The sequence below is a fragment of the Lactuca saligna genome, chromosome 8 (assembly GCF_052625555.1).
Source record: "Lactuca saligna cultivar CGN05327 chromosome 8, ASM5262555v1, whole genome shotgun sequence".
NCBI classification, from domain to species: Eukaryota; Viridiplantae; Streptophyta; class Magnoliopsida; order Asterales; family Asteraceae; genus Lactuca; species Lactuca saligna.
In genome coordinates, this window is record NC_136424.1 from 4,045,459 (window position 1) to 4,066,587 (window position 21,129).

General features: G+C 33.7%; 2 protein-coding genes and 1 pseudogene across 3 annotated transcripts; all 3 read left to right on the forward strand.

Annotated features, from left to right (window-relative positions):
- Nucleotides 1–2,268: 2,268 nt before the first annotated feature.
- ILL3 (IAA-leucine-resistant (ILR1)-like 3) lies at nucleotides 2,269–4,101 on the forward strand. The gene is made up of 4 exons (XM_078970526.1): nucleotides 2,269–2,815; nucleotides 2,898–3,023; nucleotides 3,101–3,415; nucleotides 3,492–4,101. The coding sequence occupies exons 1-4, from the start codon at nucleotides 2,468–2,470 to the stop codon at nucleotides 3,999–4,001; spliced, it is 1,299 nt and encodes a 432-aa protein (XP_078826652.1). The 5' UTR covers nucleotides 2,269–2,467; the 3' UTR covers nucleotides 4,002–4,101.
- A 1,815-nt stretch (nucleotides 4,102–5,916) lies between these two features.
- Nucleotides 5,917–7,357, forward strand: LOC145012435 (Heavy metal transport/detoxification superfamily protein). The gene is made up of 4 exons (XM_078971242.1): nucleotides 5,917–6,049; nucleotides 6,134–6,317; nucleotides 6,437–6,700; nucleotides 6,799–7,357. The coding sequence occupies exons 1-4, from the start codon at nucleotides 6,029–6,031 to the stop codon at nucleotides 7,239–7,241; spliced, it is 912 nt and encodes a 303-aa protein (XP_078827368.1). The 5' UTR covers nucleotides 5,917–6,028; the 3' UTR covers nucleotides 7,242–7,357.
- Nucleotides 7,358–11,873: 4,516 nt separating this feature from the next.
- On the forward strand, nucleotides 11,874–12,821 carry LOC145009067 (8-hydroxygeraniol dehydrogenase-like; annotated as a pseudogene). Its single transcript, XR_013663735.1, has 3 exons — nucleotides 11,874–12,163; nucleotides 12,251–12,407; nucleotides 12,489–12,821. The product of XR_013663735.1 is annotated as an 8-hydroxygeraniol dehydrogenase-like (transcript).
- The last annotated feature ends 8,308 nt before the right edge of the window (nucleotides 12,822–21,129 follow it).

A 21,129-nucleotide genomic window follows, 5' to 3' on the forward strand; every position in this document is an offset into this window, starting at 1 on the left:
ACATATAATATTATGATAATTTTTAAACATATAATATTGCATAGTTTTATAACATAAAACTTATACATATAATATTGGTTTCGTTTTTCGTTTTTATACTTTTTCCGGGTTTTTATTTATTATTTATTATTTTATAGATTTCTTTATCAACAAATGTTGTTAAAATTTAACAAAAAATACATAATTTGCTAAACCATAATACAAGAAGAAAGTTTGTTCATATTTAGTCATTGAATTTTGTTGAGAGCGAAACGTATTTTTGATTTTGTTCATATTTAGTCACTAAACTTTTTTTCATTATGTATTTGTCACTGAACTATTGAACTGTTCACATTTTACCCTTATAACCAATAACAACCGATCATAAGGGTAAAATGTGAACAGTTTCGGTACTTCATTGGCAAATAGATAATGACAAGTTTTTTAGCGATTAAATACGAACAAGATTGAAAGTTCATTACCTTTTCAAGTCATTATCCAAAAAAAAAATCATATACTAATTCTATACCATGTCATTGAAATTTAAGGTATATATGGAGGCTTTTATGTCCCTTGTATCTATTTCTATTCTATATTTTAATTATATTTTTTACTTCTCGATACCAAACTTATAAGGTTAAAGGGTGTGTTGATGTTTTTGCCAATGGTAAAAGAATGTCATCGTAGGCACCACGTAAGTATTTGACTTTCATACCAATCTTTACATGATAAGGGTATTGTGATACTTTTGCCTATAAAATTATTTCCAAACCATAACCATATGCTACCACTCTTGTGTATTTTTCTAATGCATAAAAATACAACTATTTGATGCAGTTTACTAGTCCACACAAGATGGTTTCACCGGTAAAAATAAAGAGAGATAGCGGTGATATTCTACCGACGACATATTATCGGCAGCAAAAAATGGACTAAGGGGCTGTGTTTACCGCCGTCAAAATATACCCCTAGGATACCAGGGTTAAACAAGTAGAAAAAATATTTGTTTTTTTTTTTTGTTTTGGTGATGCATTTAAGGGAATTATGAAATGTAGAAAGAATATTTGTTTTTTGTTTTGTTTTTTTTAATTTATTGATTTATTTATTTATTGACTCAATTATCTCTACGAGATACGTACGATTTCTTAGTTTGAGTTGGCTTGTGAAATTATTTAGACTATCTGGTATGAGACCTTACTCTACGTGTGAGGTCTTACGTGGCACACTAAGCCACACGTGAACACCCTAACGTAGGGTGACGTGAGCCCATCTACGCACAAAGACAACCAATTAGAATAAAGCAGACTTGCAAAAAATCAAATATTTGATAGTTAAGGAAAATGTATCGGTGGAGGTTTAAAAAAACTTATTTAATATTTATGTTTTATTTTCTATGTTTTTAGTAATTTAAGTTTAAATTTCTATGTTTTTCTGTATTTTTAGTAATTTAGGTTTAAATTTTTATGTTTTTATGCTTTTTTTAATAATTTAGTTTTAAATTTTTATGTTTTATAAGTAATGTAATGAGTTTTTAATTAATGTTAAATATTTATTTATGTTTTAAATTATGTTTTTTTTATTTAACTTAACATAAAAAAAAATAATATGAAGTGATAATCATTTACAATATATAATAGTCTGGTAATTAACTTATAATGGAGATGACGTGAAATATCATATTATTTTTCTATTAAGTTGGTAGGAGAGTGACTCATTACCTTTACACCCCGCTCCCGAGTTATAGCAAAGAAAAGAAAAGAAGAGAAAAGAAAGTAAGGAGAGAAAAGAAGAGAAAAAAAAGGAAAAAGAAATTGTCATTTATACTCCCGAGTTGGAGAGAAATGGAAGGAAAGTTAAACATTTTATTCTTTCTTTTCAAATCCTCCCAAATCGGGAGGAAAGATAGGAGGGAAAGTTTTCCTTCAATTTCTTTCCACTTCCTTCCTTTAATGAAACTCGGGAGCACCATTCTTTCTTACTTTCCTCTCGTTTCCTTTCTGTTCTCTCTTTAAGTTGAACTCGGGAGCGGGGTGTTGGACCAAAACAATTTTCATGTCTCCTGAATACTAGGAACAATGTTCTCGTCAATTGTTTTAGGAAATTATACGGAATAAAACTATAAAAAGATTGAATTTTTTTTTCAAACAATTGGTTTGATATTATGTTAATTTCTGTTACTTATTATCATTGTCATTTTATTTCAGGGCATTACATATTTTATAATTGTTTTTAATATTTATCATTAAAAATACTTCCGAAATTATTATCTATGCATAATCAAACATTAACAAGTAGCAACTACGCCCACAAGTGATCAAAAGGGATACCGAAGACAAATGCTCAAAGACTAATTTAAGGGAACTACAGCAAGTCAAACATGGATGAGGGGTTAGTACCGAGCAAGGGAAGGGGTTAGTACTGGTTTCCATTTTGGGTCGAGTGTTACACGCCCCGATTGAGACAGTATCAGAAAACCTAATTGTAGAAGATGCTTCAATTTTTGATTTCACGTTCCTTTGGAATCCTCCTCCTGCTCTGGGTTTTACTTCCTTCGTCAATTCAAATCGTAGATGCCGATGAAGACTACGTTACCCAGCTTTTAAGCGCAGCAAAAGAAGACAAAGATTGGTTGATTTCAATCAGAAGGAAGCTCCACGAGTACCCTGAACTTCTTTTCCAAGAACACAACACCAGCGCCCTTATTCGCAATGAACTCGATAAACTTGGCGTTTCTTACACATACCCAATTTCCAAGACTGGTTTTGTAGCTCAAATTGGCACCGGGTCTCCTCCTATTGTAGCTCTTCGAGCTGACATGGATGCCCTCCCTTTGCAGGTATTAATTTTCACCTATAAATCAAACTATTCCTCTTCAATTTAGTTCTAAAAGTATTCAAATTTGTATGATGTAAACATAGGAGCTGGTTGAATGGGATCATAAGAGTAAAATCGATGGAGTAATGCATGGATGTGGACATGATGCTCACACAACCATGCTCCTTGGTGCTGCCAAGCTACTTAATCAGAGAAAAGACAATCTAAAGGTACGCCTTAATGTAACAATTCCATTTTACTTCATCAACTAAATGCTTTTCTTTTTTCTTATTAATTTGGTTTTAAGGGAACTGTTCGATTGATTTTCCAACCCGCTGAAGAGGGAGGTGCAGGTGCATCCCATATGATAAAAGAAGGTGCTTTAGGTGATTCAGAGGCCATATTTGGAATGCATGTTGATTTTACAATTCCCACAGGAACCATTGCCACCCTTTCAGGACCTATGTTAGCTGCTGTATGCTTCTTTAAAGCTAAGATAGAAGGTAAAGGTGGTCATGCTGCTGAACCTCACAACAGTGTGGACCCCATACTTGCTGCATCATCAACAGTTTTAGCCTTGCAACATTTAATCTCTAGAGAATTAGATCCCCTCCAAAGTCAAGTAGGTGTCTTTGTTCATAGACAAAAGTGGATGAATTTGGAATCTTGAAATTGTGTTTTATTTGAATTGGTTGCAGGTGCTATCAGTTACTTATGTTAGGGGTGGAAGTGCATCGAATGTTATTCCACCATATGTTGAATTAGGGGGAACACTCAGGAGTCTTACTACTAAAGGTTTGCAACACCTTCAGCAACGGGTGAAGGAGGTGATTGAAGGGCAGGCAGCTGTTCATAGATGCAAAGGTACAGTTGATATGATGGAGGATGAATACCCTCCATATCCAGCCACCATTAATGACGAGAGTTTGAAGAAGCATGTGGACATGGTGGGATCAATGGTGCTTGGTTCACAGGGAGTTAAGGTGGCTACGAAGGTGATGGCTGGAGAGGATTTTGCTTTCTATCAGGAACTGATTCCTGGAGTCATGTTTGGAATTGGAATCCGTAATGAGGGTGTTGGTTCAGTTCATTCCCCACACTCTCCTTATTTCTTTCTTGATGAAGATGTTCTTCCCATTGGTGCAGCTTTACACACTGCTATTGCAGAGTTATATCTCGATCAACATCAAACCCCTTTCACTGTCTAAAAAAAGGTATATAATTTTAGTTATGACAGTTGCTAAAAGATTCTCTGTTGATGTAAATGTGTATAGAGTAATACAAGTGACATGCCCTTTTTCTCTTGAACATGTTCTTTCTCATTGCATCTTAATTTTTAGGCGAATCGTGATTGCATCTTAATGTCCATGGGAGTTTTATATAAGTAACAGGAAAGGAGAAGTCAACTTGACTTTTGACCCACTTGTTGGATATGTAAGAAGGGGAATTTACTCCACCATTTTGGATATTACATTTTCAATCTCCTTTTTTATGGTCATCTCTCATCTGTTTTTACACATATAATATATACAACATCAATCAAGCAATAAAGAAAAAATCATTTTGCCCATTGTTGAGTTGTTGATAACTATGAACAGGAACATAGGCAGGTGCTATTTGGCAGAGGTTGGGTGATTGTTACTTAAGGATGGTATTTGGTGGTTTGGTAGATTTCTCACATCAAAACCAAATTATTATTACGGGTTGATCCGGTTAACTATAAAAACCATCCATTTGGACTCTTTATGCTTAAAACTGCCAAAACTTGAATGAATGGTGGTTGAGTTAAGTATGATTGCTTAGTGGTTGGTTACTAACAAAACAAAGGAATTAATGATTACAAGATTATGCTGATCTTCTTAATTAACCTCTAATTATTCCAATTTTCTGGCCCCCACACGTTCCTTTAAATTAAAATCCTTAAAAAGAATATTCATGGGGTCACAAGAAAGTATAGTTCTAAAAAAAAAAGGAAGCATTAGTTTGATGGGGTAAAATGTAGAAAAAAAAGTTTTGTATTGGGGCGAAACATTGGTGTCCCATGCTGACTCACGTCCACATGTCTGATTGTTTCTATAATTGGTACTTGATCTGGACCCTTTTGAATTGAAATAAAGTTTTGTTACTCTTATAAACTAAGTTACACAAAGAGGTTATGTAGATCCAAATGCAAGTCTATGTGTACAATATTCATCCCCACGTAAGAAAGTTAAATTTCTGCAGATCCCAAGTGGGGAACCCCATATCTGACCACTCTTTTTGTGTCCAGATTCAATCAAGTTGGTTACATCAAAAACAAAAGATGGTAGGTTAGGTAACCACATATTAATTAAATAACCCAATTTATTTCCCAAAAAGAAAATATTAAATAATAATGTTGCATGTGAGACCAAGTTTCAAGTAAGAAGATCTTTACACGTAATCCTTTATTCCTTTTGGCATCCCTCCAAAATTAAAGGTCTTACCTTTTGCCCGACTACTCCTTCTCCATTCATACATCAACTGAACTACCGGTTTTTTCAGTAGATTGTGATCGCTCATTCTTCGACTAGTTTCACGACTCATCATACCAACTGTTGTATCATATATTGTCACATAGCTTTTGAAAGTTAGTCAGATTTGAAGCGACATACTTAAAGAAATGATGAAACAGAACATGCATGCTATATATTAACACAAAAACTTATACATCCGTATGAGTTGGGAAATTTCTAACTTCAAGATTGACGATGGGACTTATACTGAAATGATAATGTACATTGTACATTGTTGGAAACTGTTTAATTAACTCTTTGTTAATTGTTATTTTATAAACATGCGTATGGTAATTATGGTAGTTAATATTAATTGCAAGATATGTAACAATTTTGCGTGAGAGTGTCAACGGGGTATTTTATCTGTTTCTCCTTTTAAGGCCATTATATACAGTTACTTTTCCGATAAATAAGTCTATTCTGATTCCTTGGAATTCCCTCTGCTTAAGTTTTGTGGCCATGGATGGATCCCAACCCAAAAAGATGGAAATTTTTATATATAAAGAGTTAGTGGCTCTGCATGTGCTCTGACATGTCAATGTTTTGCTTTTTGAGGATAATAACTCACCGTCCATCCTTAAGATTCTCAAATCATTTCTTATATATTCCTCTGTTTTCTTTCTCTCATTCACTCTCTCTCTCTCTCTCTCTCTCTCTCTCTCTACTGTAGTTGCTCTCTCTCTCTTTTTGTATTAAGGACGATGGGTGAAGAACAGAAAGTGGTGAGTACTGATTTCGGGTTTATTTGAGTGAGATGTAGATGGGTAAGAATGTCTGACTGGTTTTTTAATTTCAATTTCTAACAGGAAGAACAAAAGGTCGAAGAACCAAAACCAGAGGAAAAGAAAGAAGAAAATGCCGAGGAGAAACCTCCAGCTGAAGAGAAAAAAGAAGAAGAACCAAAACCACCAGCTCCCTTTGTGTTGTTTATCGATTTGCATTGTGTTGGATGTGCCAAAAAGATTGAGAAGTCCCTCTTGAGAATTCCAGGTATATATAAATAAATATTTATAGTACTCTGTGTGAGTTCAGTGTACATGTGTCTTAATAATTATTATCAGAGTACTCCATTAAATGCGATGTGTGTATGTTTATATATATATATATAGGAGTTGTAGGGTTGGACATAGACATGGGGAAGAACCAAGTGACGATAAAAGGAGTGGTGGAACCGCAAGCAGTATGTGATAAAATAACCAAGAAAACAAAAAGAACCGCCAAAGTGTTGTCTCCTCTTCCTGCTAACGAAGGTGATCCCATTCCTCAAGTCGTTGCCTCTGAGGTCCCTGGATTAATTACAGTCGAGTTGAATGTCAACATGCATTGTGAAGCATGTGCTCTGCAACTCAAACGCAAGATCCTCCGAATGAAAGGTACGTAATTAAGTCATCAGATTTTGAGGTATAGAGATATTTCTTTTTCAAGTTAATTCAAAAGTAAAATGAAATGAGAGATGATCAATAATTTGCAGGGGTGAGAACAGTGGAAACAGAAGTGGGTTCAAGTAAAGTGATGGTCACTGGAAGTATGGATGGTGAGAAGCTGGTGGAGTATGTGTATAGGCGTACAAAAAAGCAAGCAAAGATCGTGCCACAACCAGAGCCGCCAGCGGCGGAACCAGCACCGGACGCAGCTGAGAAGCCCAAGGAAGAAGAGGCGGCAGCAAAACCTGAGGAGAAACCAGCGGAAGAAGCAAAACCAGAAGAGAAACCACCAGAAGAAGAAAAGAAGGAAGGTGGTGGTGCTGATGGAGACAAGGAGGAGGGGAAGAAGGATGGAGGAGAGAAGATGGAGTCCGTTGACATGCAAAGGATGATGTATTATCATCAGTATCCGCCGTTGTATGTGATGGAAAGAATCCCACCACCGCAACTTTTCTCAGACGAGAATCCAAATGCATGCTGCATCTCTTAAATCCGGTATAAATAAATCATATATAACATTCAGTCACAAATATTTTAGAATGTGATTTGAATGTTACATTGTTAATTGATTTATTAATTAATATAATTATCAAGTCTTTCCATTAATATCGTTTCTAAAGGTCCGTTGGTTTGATTGAATACGACAATCAAGAAATGGAATAAACGACGTGATCAAGGTAATGGAATCCAAATTACATTTAACTGTTATGTGTAGTTGACTTAAACAATAAAATAAATCACTCCGCATTTGTTTGTTATAAATTAGTAATAAAAAAATATTAATTTAAAACAATAAATTATAATTATAGACAAAACTTCAAAAATGATTCCTGTGGTTTTTAAAAATATCAAGTTTAGTCTCTAAGTTCAAAAAACCTCATAGATGGTCCCTGTGGTTTCAAAACTTTTAACATTTGATCCTTCCGGCTAACTCCGTTACCATTTAGCCGTTAAGTGAGGGGCATTTTTGGTATTTCACTACACAGGAACTATTTATGAGGTTTTCAGTTACTTTTTTTTAAATAAATAAATAAATAAAATTTAATATGCAAGGGTCCTCTCTCTCTCTCTCTCTCTCTCTCTCTCTCTCTCTCTCTCTCTCTCTCTCTCTCTCTCTCTCTCTCTCTCTCTCTCTCTCTCTCGGCTGCACACCCTCACACTTAAAAACAAAACCATGGCTTCCACCATATCTACTCTTCTACTTCCCTATTTCCTCATCTATTTTCTTCTTTCCTTTTCGTCAATCGAAGCTAGCATCTTTGGTAACAAGCATTAATGACAAGGAAGTGAATTCGAAGAAGCATACGACCAACAATTTCTTCTATGAATTTATATAATTTCTCTTCTTTCTTCTAGTTGGGTTATCGATAAAGAACAAACCCAGATTCGTAATGATCTTTATGATTTTCAGACTCTTGATGGGGTTTTGATTTCTAGTTTTGAAGTGAAATGATTTATAGGTTCTGCATTTTATCTTCTTCATGAGATTCTTCATCAAATCACATTTTCAGCCCACCATCCCACAACATCCAAATCTTTGCCTCTCATCTCCTTCACCCTTCTTTGTCACTTTCATGTCTCTTTCTCCCTATGAAACTTTGAGGTTCCAACGAAAACCATATGAAGGACAGTGGAAATAGAAGTAACAATGATGAGGGTGGGTTTATGGACGAATCTAAGCAAATTTAGGTTTAGGTTTCAAATGTCTGTCTGTTTATGATTGGTACCTAATAAACTTCCGAAAAGAATTTTCAGATCAAGTTTAGGTTTAGGTTTTAAATTAGAACTTGATTCAGATTAGGATTAGGTTTCAAAAAATCAATCTTTAAGTAATTGTTGTGAAGGAGGATGAAGGGACGATCAAATGAAATTTGATTCAGGTTTAGGTTTCATATCCGAAATCGCACCTGGTTTTTGATGTGTGAGTCATATGTTATGTTCTTATCATATTGAGGTTTTCACAGAAAAGATGCATCGTATTTTCCGGTGAGAGGGTGGTCCATATTGTTTTTCGATTCTCTTGCAACGGGCAGAACTCCCTTTCTGGCTTGAAAATTTTGTTCGCATAGGTGTGATGGTAGAAATCAGCTTGCAAAAGTCAGCTTAGAATCGATTGTAGTAATAATGATAAATGGATTGCAGAGATCGATTGCAAAAAATCTGGCTAGGAATCGGTTGTAAAAATCGATAATGAGTGTGTGTTTGGAGAGAGAGAGAGAGAGAGAGAGAGAGAGAGAGAGAGGTGAGACCCTTGCATATTAAATTTTATTTATTTATTTATTTTAAAAAAATAACTGAAAACCTCATAAATAGTCCCTGTGTAGTAAAATACCAAAAATGCCCCCGACTTAACGGCTAAATGGTAACGGAGTTAGCCGGAAGGACCAAATGTTAAAAGTTTTGAAACCACAGTGACCATCTGTGATGTTTTTTGAACTCAGGGACTAAACTTGATATTTTCGAAAACCACAGGGATCATTTTTGAAGTTTTGTCTTATATATATATATATATATATATATATATATATATATATATATATATATATATATATATATATATATATATATATATATAGTCAAGGAAGATTTACACAATATTAAGACATAGATATCAATAAATATTAAGTTATAATTATAAGAAAATTAATTTATTTATATTTCAAAAAAAAGTATTTACTTAAAGTCTTAAAAAGTTTATCAAAAATTAATATTACTAAACTAGGTGTAAAACCCGTGTAGTATACGAGTTTATTAAAAATAAAGACAAAACTATAAATTTGGTACCTGTGGTTTGCAAAAATATTTGGATAGGGTCCAAAAAGTTTCCGACTTGCATAGAATGTCCAAAATCAAAGTTTTTCTGGGTTTTTAGTCCTAAACTTAGGAAATTTTTGTACTTTTGGTCCATAGAGCACTTGAATTGACTGTTTTGCCCTTTAAATTTCTTTTCTGTATTTTTTATATTTTTCTTTTATAAATATTAATGCAAAAAAAGGAATTAAGTTGGCTCACCCATCTCTCTCTCTCTCTCTCTCTCTCTCTCTACCCACCCCACCGGAGCCCTCCCCCTTCTCTCTCTTCCTCCTCATCCTTCTTCTCCTCATCTTCCTCCTCCCCCTCCTCTCTATCTATTTCTCTCTAAACATAAACACACCTGCAACTCCAAATACACACACACAAGGAACTCGAACACATACCAACATCAAACTTATCACAAAATCTATAATAAAAATGAAGTGTAAACATTGATTACTATAAAAAAATAGCTCTAGTCTTTCAAGATTAATATCGATGCTCCATCAAAACTTCATCTCAAATCAGAAACAAAATTATTCAACATACTAATTCAATCAAAAAATCGTTTAACATATTCAACCCACAATAATCCAACACAAATATCATCCTAACACGGAATCAACTGAAATCTGGAAAAATACCCAAGAACACTTCAATGGAAAAAATCTTAAAAATTGGAACAAACCATAAAAATCCCAGAATCCAAAACTACATCCCTAAAAACATGTCAGAGTTTCAAGATTTCTGAAAAGTATTGTCATAAGCATCATTCTGATTACTTACGAGAAGAAAATGATGAACCTGTAGGCGAAGAACTCTTGGACATATTTACTTTCAAACTTCAACCCTAAGATAATCAGATTAAAGCGAGTTACAAGCGTTCTGATGCTGGATTCGATCGTATTATCATCCAGGGTTTGGGAAATCAGTTTTGTTCTTTGTACTCTAGCCTAGGGATATGTAATTGATCTTGAAATTGGGAATGTAAGATGTGCAGGAGAAAGATGATTTGTTGATGATTTAATTGGGAACTAAGGATGAACAAGGAGCGAGTCGATGTACTTCTTTCATCATGTGCGTGAGTGTGTGAGGGATAGAGGGTTCTACCGACGGTGGGTGTAAAGAGGGGATGATAGTGGTGGTGGTGAAATTAGGATGTTGCACCAGACTCCGGCGAGGCCGTTGTTTCCTCCGGTGAGGTCTTTGTTTACTCCGGGGAATCAGTTGTCGAACAAGTAAAGAGTCTTGAGACTCCGGCAGCTCCAAAGCTCACCTGGGATTTTTCTGATGAGTTTGATGGAGATTAAAATCAAGTCTTGGAGGTTTTCAAGGTTGCCAATTGAAGACGGGATTGGGATAAGAAGTTCTTCGTGTGTGTGTGTGTGTGAGAGAGAGAGAGAGGTGGAGGTAAGTGGGTGGGTGTTAATTATTTTCTTTTCTTTTTATTTTTAAATTAAAATAGTATTTTAATAATTATAAAAATACAAAAAGGAAAATAAAAGGGCAAAACCGTCTTTTCATGTTTTTTTGGACCAAAAACCCAGAAAAACTTTGATTTTGGACCTTCTATGCAAGTCGAAAACTTTTTGGATCCTATCCAAAGATTTTTGCAAACCACAAGGACCAAATTTGCAGTTTTGTCAAAAATAAAAGTTTAATATAAAGTTATAAACATTAGACAAAATTGCAAAAATGGTCCCTGTGGTATGTAGATTTTTGGGGTTTTAGTCCAAACCCCGACTTTTTTGGATTCATGGTCCTTTTGAAGTGGTTTGTCTGTGGTTTTGGTCCCTGGACTTTAACTCCCGTTAAATAAAATCCGTTAAGCCCCTCATGTGCCTCACATGTGAGGGTAAATTGGTCATTTCATATATGAAGGGACCATTCTGATCTTCACTTTGCCAAAAACGAATAGGGATTGACGAGTTATCCCGTTATTCCAGGTATGCTTTCTTCCATTTATCTCGATTTGATTTTCCACTAAGATTTCCTAAAACCTATGCTTTTCTTCAACATCGATCTTCTACTTTCTTCTACAAACATCATTGCAAGAATTTTAATCTTCATGTTGATGAATGTAGCCACGAGATTGTGGGTGTTGTGACAGAATTAGGAAGCAAAGTCGAGAAATTCGAAGTCGGCGACAATGGCGGAGTTGGATGCTTGGTGGGATCATGCGGATCTTGCAACAATTGTGCTAATGATTTCGAATGCTACTGCCCAAAACAGATTCTCACTTACGCCTCCCCTTACCATGATGGCACAAAGACATATGGTGGGTACTCCGATCACATAGTTGCAGATGAGAGATTCGTCCTCCGGTGGCCGGAAAACTTGCCGCTTAATACAGGTGCACCACTGTTATGTGTCGGAATCACCACTTACAACCCTCTATGTGGCAGAATTACCACTTACAGCCCTCTCGGATACTTCAGACTAGATAAACCAGGGATGAAAGTTGGTGTCGTTGGTCTTGGTGGACTTGGTCATGTCGCTGTGAAGATGGTGAAAGCTTTTGGTGCAGAAGTTATTGTTTTCAGCACGAAAGGGCAAGAAGCACTTCAAGGACTTAAAGCTGATTGTTTTATAGTCAGCAAAGATCAAGACCAAATGCAAGTAATTTGTCAAGATTTGTTATCTTTTCTTGATTTGTGTATTAAGACTTTGATTAGATAAATGGGTCTTTTTCTTTTTTTGAATCAGTCTGCAATGAGTTTGTTGGATGGGATCATTGACACGGTTTTTGCAACTCACCCTATTAATGCTCCATTGTTAAGTGTGCTGAAACCACATGGGAAGCTTCTTCTTGTGGGTGCACCAGAGAAGCCACTTCAGCTTATTTCATTTTCTTTAATTACAGGTAAGTAATTAGTGTATGAAAGTTTGTAGCGTTTGATAAGATAATGTTATATAAAGGGGACTGATTGACGGTGACATGCAGGGAGGAAAATTGTTGGTGGAAGCACGATTGGAGGGTTGAAAGAGACTCAAGAAATGCTTGATTTTGCAGCAAGCATGGTGTGGCTCCTGATATAGAGCTCATTCTGATGGATTATGTGAACACTGCAATGGATCGTATGTTGAAATTTGATGTTAGATATAGGTTTGTGATTGATGTGGAAAAGTCGCTCAAAGCTCCGTAGGTTTGATGTTGTGCTGATGGTGTCGGTAAAATTGGTTTGGATTATGATTGATGGTATTCTACAACAAATCAAACAATTATTGGTTAATTTCTATTTTATAAACATTTGCTTGTGAAGTTAATTGGGATCGATTAGTGGTAAATGTAGAATATGTTTATGCAAAAATTGTCCCTTACATATGAAATGACGAATTTACCCTCATGTGTGAGGCACATGAGAGGGTTTAATAGATCTTATTTAACAGGAGTTAAGTCCAGGGACTAAAACCGCAGACAAACCACTCCAAAAGGACCATGGATCCAAAAAACTCAGGGTTTGGATTAAAACCTCAAAAATCTGCATACCACAGGGATCATTTTTGCAATTTTGTCTAAACATTAAGTATTTTTAACAATAATATTTTTACATAAATAAAAATGATATAATAATGAATAAAATAAGTAATTCAATATATAGTAATAAAAAAATATTAACATATTTTGACTAATGATGTATAAAAAGTTAAATATTTTGTTAAAGTAAACTTTCCAAATAATTACGGACATAATGATAATAAGTTGGTAGTTGAATCAATACTAATAAAAAAATATCGACATATTAACTTGATAGTGGAACACCCCAAAGTTTGGAAAGCCAAGAAAAGAAAGAAAACCTCAAGTTTAGGGGAGACTCGGCGAGTCCATGGAGGGACTCGGCGAGTCCGAGCGGGATCCGGGTTGTGGTGAAAGCGACCGACTCGGCGAGTCGGCCAGGGAGACTCGGCGAGTTGGGTCTGAACGGGGAAAACCCTAAACCCGGGAACTTGGAGCCTATTTAAGTGTCTCATTCTCCTTCCTAGGGTTCATTTATTGCCTCTCTACCCCAAAACATCAAACCCTAGCCGCCATTTCCGTTTTTGGGGTTAGATCTTGCCTTGTAGAATGCATTAAGCTTGGAGGAGGAAGAAAGACCTTGGAGGTGCAAGAAGGGATTGTAGATCTGGATTGTGGAGTCATTTCGGACCAAGTGGAGGTAATAAGTTGTTGCTTGGACTCTCTTTTTCATCTAGATCTACTCTTATGTGTGGGTTTTGGGCATTGTTGGTATGATATGTAACCAATTCGAGTTGGAGGTTCAGATCTGAGGTTGCTACCTCAGATCCATGTTGGTTTTGGTCTAGAATCCCCTAAAGTATCAGCCTTTGATATGTTGAAGAAGCATGTTTGCCATAAACCCGAATTTAGTGTGTTTTGAGCTTAGATCTCTCAATCTACACGTAAAGTTTGCCACTTTACGTGGGGAATAGGCCCTAGAAGTATGGATCTAGGAGTTGGAAGTTCAGTTTGGCTCGAAAAGCCACTGCATGGATTGAGGAATGGATAGACTCGGCGAGTAGCTTGAAGGTGAGGAGGAACTCGACGAGTAGGATGAACAACTTGTCGAGTCGGATGAAGATAGGCATGGCCTCGGCGAGTTGGATGAACAACTCGATGAGTTGGTTGAAGATTATCTAGGACTCGGCGAGTCTGTTCTTGGACTCGGCGAGTCAGATCGCGAAACCCTAAACCCTTCGAGTCGAGACCCGAATCAGTGAGTCGGGTGGTGACTCAGCGAGTTGGACAGGACAGGACTTGGACCTAGTTGGACTCGGCGAGTCATGGATTGACTCGGCGAGTCGAGTCGCGAATAAGAAAGACTCAGGGCATATGAACCCGGCGAGTCAATAGATAGACTCGGCGAGTAGGGTTGACCCGGGAGGTTGACTTTGACCAGGATTTTGACCTTGACCAGATTTGACCTAGTAACCTTTGGAGGTCAGTTGGACTAAGTGTTATATTGATATTGGTAGCTTGAGGAGCTAGTGGAGCAGTAGTCGAAGTCAGAAGTCAGGTAGCAGTCAAGGATCAACAGCAGCAGTTCAGCAGCATCAGGTGAGTTTTCTTCCAGTAGGAACGGGTCTAAGGCCACAATGCCGGCCCGCTTAGTAGCAGTAGTTTCCGGACTTTGGTCCGATGCAGTTGTTAGTTTGTTTGATGCATTCGTGGCTCAGACAGGATTTATGTGTTAAGTATTATGGGCTACGACCTGACGTAGTATGCAGTATATGAGTTTATGATCATGTGTGTTATGCTATTTGATATGTGTTTTTACTATGCTATGCTATGCCTAGTCAGTTCCGGACTTCGGTCCGATGCAGTTAGTTCCGGACTTCGGTCCGATGCAGTTAGTCCCGGACTTCGGTCCGATGCAGGGGACAAGGTCTCAGTCAGTTCCAGACTTTGGTCCGATGCAGGGGACAAGGTCCCAGTCAGTTCCGGACTTTGGTCCGATGCAGTTAGTTCCGAACTTTGGTCCGATGCAGGGGACAAGGTCCCAGTCAGTTCCGGACTTCCGTCCGATACAGTTTCCGGGCTTCGTCCCGATGCAGTGGGCAAGGCCCAATATGTGTTTATATGTTATTGTATGGTATGTGGTAGTTTGGGGGAGCTCACTAAGCTTCGTGCTTACGGTTTTCAGTTTTGGTTTCAGGTACTCAGTTTTCAAAAGAGGAGCTCGGGGAGATTGCAGTGCACACACCATCTGTTCAGCCTGGGATGTTTATACTCTGATATATTTGACAGTTGTTATAATATTTTGAGATACATTGCTTATGATTTCTATATGAGGTTTATTGACTATGGTTTTATCATTAAATTAAACGAAATTTTCAGACTGTGTTTTTGGGATGTTACAGATAGAAATAATATTGAATTTTCTTTTATCTAAATATAATTTTATATGTTTATCGTTGTGGGTCATTTGAATCTATATTATATTTTTATCTATAAACAATAATAAATCTAAAAATAAAATTATATTGAAAAAATATTATCAAATTTTAAAAGTTCATTTATTAAAATAGAGACATTATAAATTTAAATGTGTAGCTATATAAAAATATTATTAAACATTACATATTTTACATGACTTGAATTTAGTAAAATTTAAGTTCACATTTTATTCATTGTTTCTATATATATTATATGTATAAAATATAAAATATATATACTACTTAATAGTCGTATAACGAATAGAAAAGATATTATAGATAGATAAAATACTTAGTATTTTATAAACATATTTAGAAAAATATAGGAAGATATATGTATATACTATATGTAGGTAAATATAAATTTATATTAAAATAAAAAATACATTTACCTAAATACATAATTTAAAAAATGTTTAATGCTAAATACTTGAAATGTATATTAAGTATCTACCATATATAATCATTTACTAAAGAAAAAATGGCTAGAGCATATATATATATATATATATATATATATATATATATATATATATATATATATATATATATATATATATATGGGTAAAGTGAATATACCTAACAACCTTATATAAGCTTAGGTACCTAACCACATCATACTACGTAATTTTGTATCATATTTGCATTGTAATCACCCAAAGTTCTTAAAATTGAACCTCATAACTTGATTACTTCCAAAATCTTTGGAGTTTCACAATTATCTTCCTTCAAATGATGTCTTTCTATCGGAGACCCCTTGATGGACTTCATATACTACCGTTACAGATCAAATGGTGTAGGAGGAATATAATAGTGAATGTCTGAAAATCTTGGAAGTAAATCAAGTTAAGTGTTGAAATTTAAAAACCTTTGATGATTGCAATGGAAATATAATGCAAAACGATGTAGTATAATGTTGTTAGGTACCTAAGCTTATATAAGGTTGTTAGGTATATTCACTTTACCCTATATGTATATATATATATATATATATATATATATATATATATATATATATATATATATATATATAGGTAAAGTTAATATACCTAACAAGCTTATATAAGCTTAGGTACCTAACTCCATAATACTACATCGTTTTGTATCATATTTACATTGTAATTGACTAAGGTTTTTAAACTTCAACCCCATAACTTGATTACTTCCAAAATCTTTGGACTTTCACCAATATATTTCTTTTACATCATGTCTTTCTATCGAATACCACATTATGAGCTTCATATCCTACCGCTACAAATGAAAGGATGTAGGAGAAATATAATGATGAATTTCCAATTTTTTTTGAAGTAAATCAAGTTTAATGATGAAGTTTAAGAACCTTGGATGATTGAAATGAAAATTTAATGCAAAATGACGTAGTTTGATGAGGTTAGGTACTTAAGCTTATATAAGGTTGTTAGGTATATATATATATATATATATATATATATATATATATATATATATATATATATATATATATATATATATATATATATATATATATATATATATATATATATATATATATATATATATATATACTAGCCGTTTGCCCGCGCAAAGCGGCGGCGGCGAATAGTTTCTTTTAAGGAATTATATATATAAGTAGGATCAAATGAGAACACCAAAAGATTGAGAACGCGAGGACAAAGTATATTCATTGGTGATTTCATGTATTCATTTGTGGAGAAATGATAAATTTTTACGCCTTTAATTTCAATTGAAGAGAAAAAGCATATTTATGTTGATTGTGCGTAAAAAATTATCATTTCTTCACAAATGAATACATGGAATCACAAATGAATATACATGTTCTCGTGTTCTCAACCTTTTAGGTGTTCTCATTTGATTATATATATATATATATATATATATATATATATATATATATATATATATATATATATATATATATATATATATATATATATATATATATATATATATATATATATATATATATATATATATATATCAACTTAAGAATTAATCTCTTTATGCAAAGAGGAATGATGTGTTTCATTCTTTGGTGGCAACAAATATAATATTCGTTAATTCATTCTTAATACTTCATTCTATTTTCCTCTCCAATTTTTAAGTATCAAATATTAAAGGTGTATGTGGTGCGGTTTAGCCGCAAACTGCAACATATATACAGTTTGAGATTTTTGGAAACTACAAACCGCACCACGACGGTTATAAACCACAATATATGGTGCAGTTTGGTACAAACGGTTTATACGGTTTTTTGCAGTTTGATGACATCCCTAATTTTACGTACTCTTGTTTATTTTGTAAATCTATAAAATGAAATCCATAACTTTCATTAAAATAGAAAATTAATCCAACTAAATTGTTGCTACATAGAGTTCTTGAGTAAACATTTAGTAATACATGATATCGTTTGATATCGTTGGCAAGCATACAACAAATTTAAACAAGGTCAAACCATATTAATAGTTTGTATTTGAATTATGTTTTTAGCACAACATTATGTTTATAACTAGGCGAATGCCCGTGCGTTGCTTAGAAGCATCTATATAGCTGAAATCTTTACAAATATATACTTTTTAAATATAACAATGACGTTGTTGTTAAATTTGATATAATACTTTGTATACTAAGCTTATATAATATATTGATTATTTTGAATTATATGATAATATATACATCTATTAAAACTGCATAATCTCAATCTTTTGAATGACCTCTACCCGCGGGTTACTCATGTATAAAATTAAATATAATATATAGTTTAATGTTATTTATAGCTGTTGTTATTTTTAATTAATTTTTTAAAACGTAGTTACTTAACATTTTAATTTCTATCATTGTAATTATTTAAAATATCAAACATTTATTATTATTATTTTAAAGGTAACAATATAATCATTATATAGAGTTATTTTTAACTAATGTTATTGTAAATTATTTTAAGCTACATAGTTAAAAACTTTTAACGATTATAAAAATATCTTTAGAAAATATTTTAGTTAAATTGATATTACAATTTGGTTTTTACATTTAGCACCACAATTTATCACTTTTATATATTCAAAAAAAAATTCTTTTGGTTTTTTAAGTGAAATTAAAATTTATATTGAAATTGACCATGTAATGTTATATTTAACTTAACAATTTAAGTATTTTGTCAAAACTGTTCAAAAGTTGTAGCTTTAAACTGATAATGGTTTACATACAACAACATATTAAATCTAATAAATTAAGTATAATATGTTAAAAGTTAAAGACATAACTTTATAAATAGAAGTAAAAATATTATTTTAATATTGAAATTTAGTTTATTTATGATTACACTTTTGGTTTGATACTTATTAAACCTTATTAACCAACTTATAATCATTATTAGAAAGACAATACAATTTATCACTTTTAACTATTTACAAAATATTCGTTAGATTTTTTAAGTTGAACTAAAATTTATATTTAAGTTGATACTGTAAGGTTATATTTAAATTAACAATTTAAGTATTTTATATAAATTTTGCAAAAGTTGTAGCTTTAAAATGATAATGATTTACGTACAAGATATTATACCTAATAAATTAAATATAATATGTTAAAAGTTAAAAACATAAATTTATAAGTAGAAGAAAATATATTCTTTTAATATTGAAATTTAGTTTATATGTAATTAAACTTTAGGTTTTATATTTATTTAACCTTATTAACCAATTTATAATCATTGTTAAAAAAAAAATGAAAAGTCATGGGAGTTTTAAATGAATGTGGTGAAAGGAAAAATACTTCTTTTATAAGTATATAATGATATTCTAAAGAACAATTATATTTCAAAATTAGTCTCTTATTATAATAGTTTAAAAAGATAAATACAAATATAAATGAAATGTTTTCACTTTTAATCATTCAACTAGTGTGTGAGTCCGTGGTGAACCACATGTCACTTTTGAAACCAATAAAATGACTATTTACAGAAAAGGCCATTATATTATCGGTAATTTTGTAGTCTAATCACTTGTAAGTTATCTAGTTAATTTTATCTTGCAAGTCTTTAGTCTCGGCAAATATATTTCACAATCTAAATTCAAGAAGCCACAGACTCCGATAGCAAATCTTTTCTCTTACAACAAGGATACAAACACTAACTACTCTACTCTAAAACTACCGTTAGAAATTTTTTATTTTCCATAATTTCCACAAAAAAAACAAAATAAACAAATAAAATATTGTAAACAGCAACATATCCATAGTTATGCAAACTAAGAAGCTGGTAGACTCCTCTAATAGTTGATATTATCTTCGAACTAGGGCCTTCTATGTTTCAAGATAGAACAAATGACAGTATGATGGTTTTACAATTAATTATAAAGGTATATCTTCAGCAACTTTTTGAAAGGTGAGTGACCATGTACCACCTACATATATACATAATGGTGTAGTAATAGGGATGAAAGTGGGTCAAAACCTAGATCGGATGGACCCAGACCCGAAAAACCTGGAACCGGTTAACGGAATTTTGTAGAACCGGAAACCGGTCCGATATATAGCAACCGACTTCCGTTTTGTTCCACATACGGTACCGGGTAAAGTGGGTCTAGAACCGAAAAACCCAGAAACATTAAATGAGTAGGTTGAAACCGGATAAAGTGGGTTTAGAACCAGAAAACCCGAAAATCCAGAATTTTTTGGCAATTACTTACTATTTAGTAAGTTAAACTTTGAAAAATTTCATATTGAGATCCCGACTTCGGGGGACTGTAAATCACTGAATGTGAAACCAAAATTGACAAAATTATTGTCTAAAATCATGTATACACTCTAAACTACACTATGGAAATAACTGCATGTCAATCCGGCTTTAAACGGATGATATATGCATGCGTTAATGTTTTTACGCTGGTGCGATCTGGTCGATAGGTTGTCCAGTCATCTCGGTGAGGAATTTCGCTATGCCCCCCGCTGTATACAAAGTACAAAAACAAATAGCTGAAAAGTTGAAAATTTGTAGCTTTGATATCCCGACTTCGGGGGACTGTAAGTTACTGAATATTAAACCAAAAATGAAAAAAAAAATTATAGTCTAAAATCATGTACAAACTCTAAGCTACAAGTTGGAAAAAACCACATGTCAATTCAACTTCAAACGAATAAAATATGCACGTTTTAAAACTTTCACAGAATACGAAAAACCTAAAAAGGTAAAAACTTTCAGCTTTGATATCTCGACTTTGGAGGACTGTAAATCAATGAATATAAAACTAAAAATAACAAATTTATAGTCTAAAAACATGTACAAACTCTAAAATACACGTTGGAGAAAACCGTATGTCAATCCGTCTTAAAACGAATGAGATATACATGTTTTAAACGTTTCATGAAAAACCGGTTCTAGCCCCTAAAAGTGGTTCCGGTTTCTAACACCGGTTCCGGTTCTTAGACCCGGTTTACCTGGACCCGATGGACCCAAACCCGGATTACCTGGAACTCGGATAAAGCCAATTCTTAAACCCGGAACCAGAATCGGTTCTATATATTCCGGTTCTAACGGTTCCGGTTTTAAGTCTCATCCCTATTTAGTAATATAATAATTAGAAGAATGTATGATAATGATCATTATAGTACACATTTAGGAACTACCTGAATAGGGTCAACGTTTACTCCAAGGA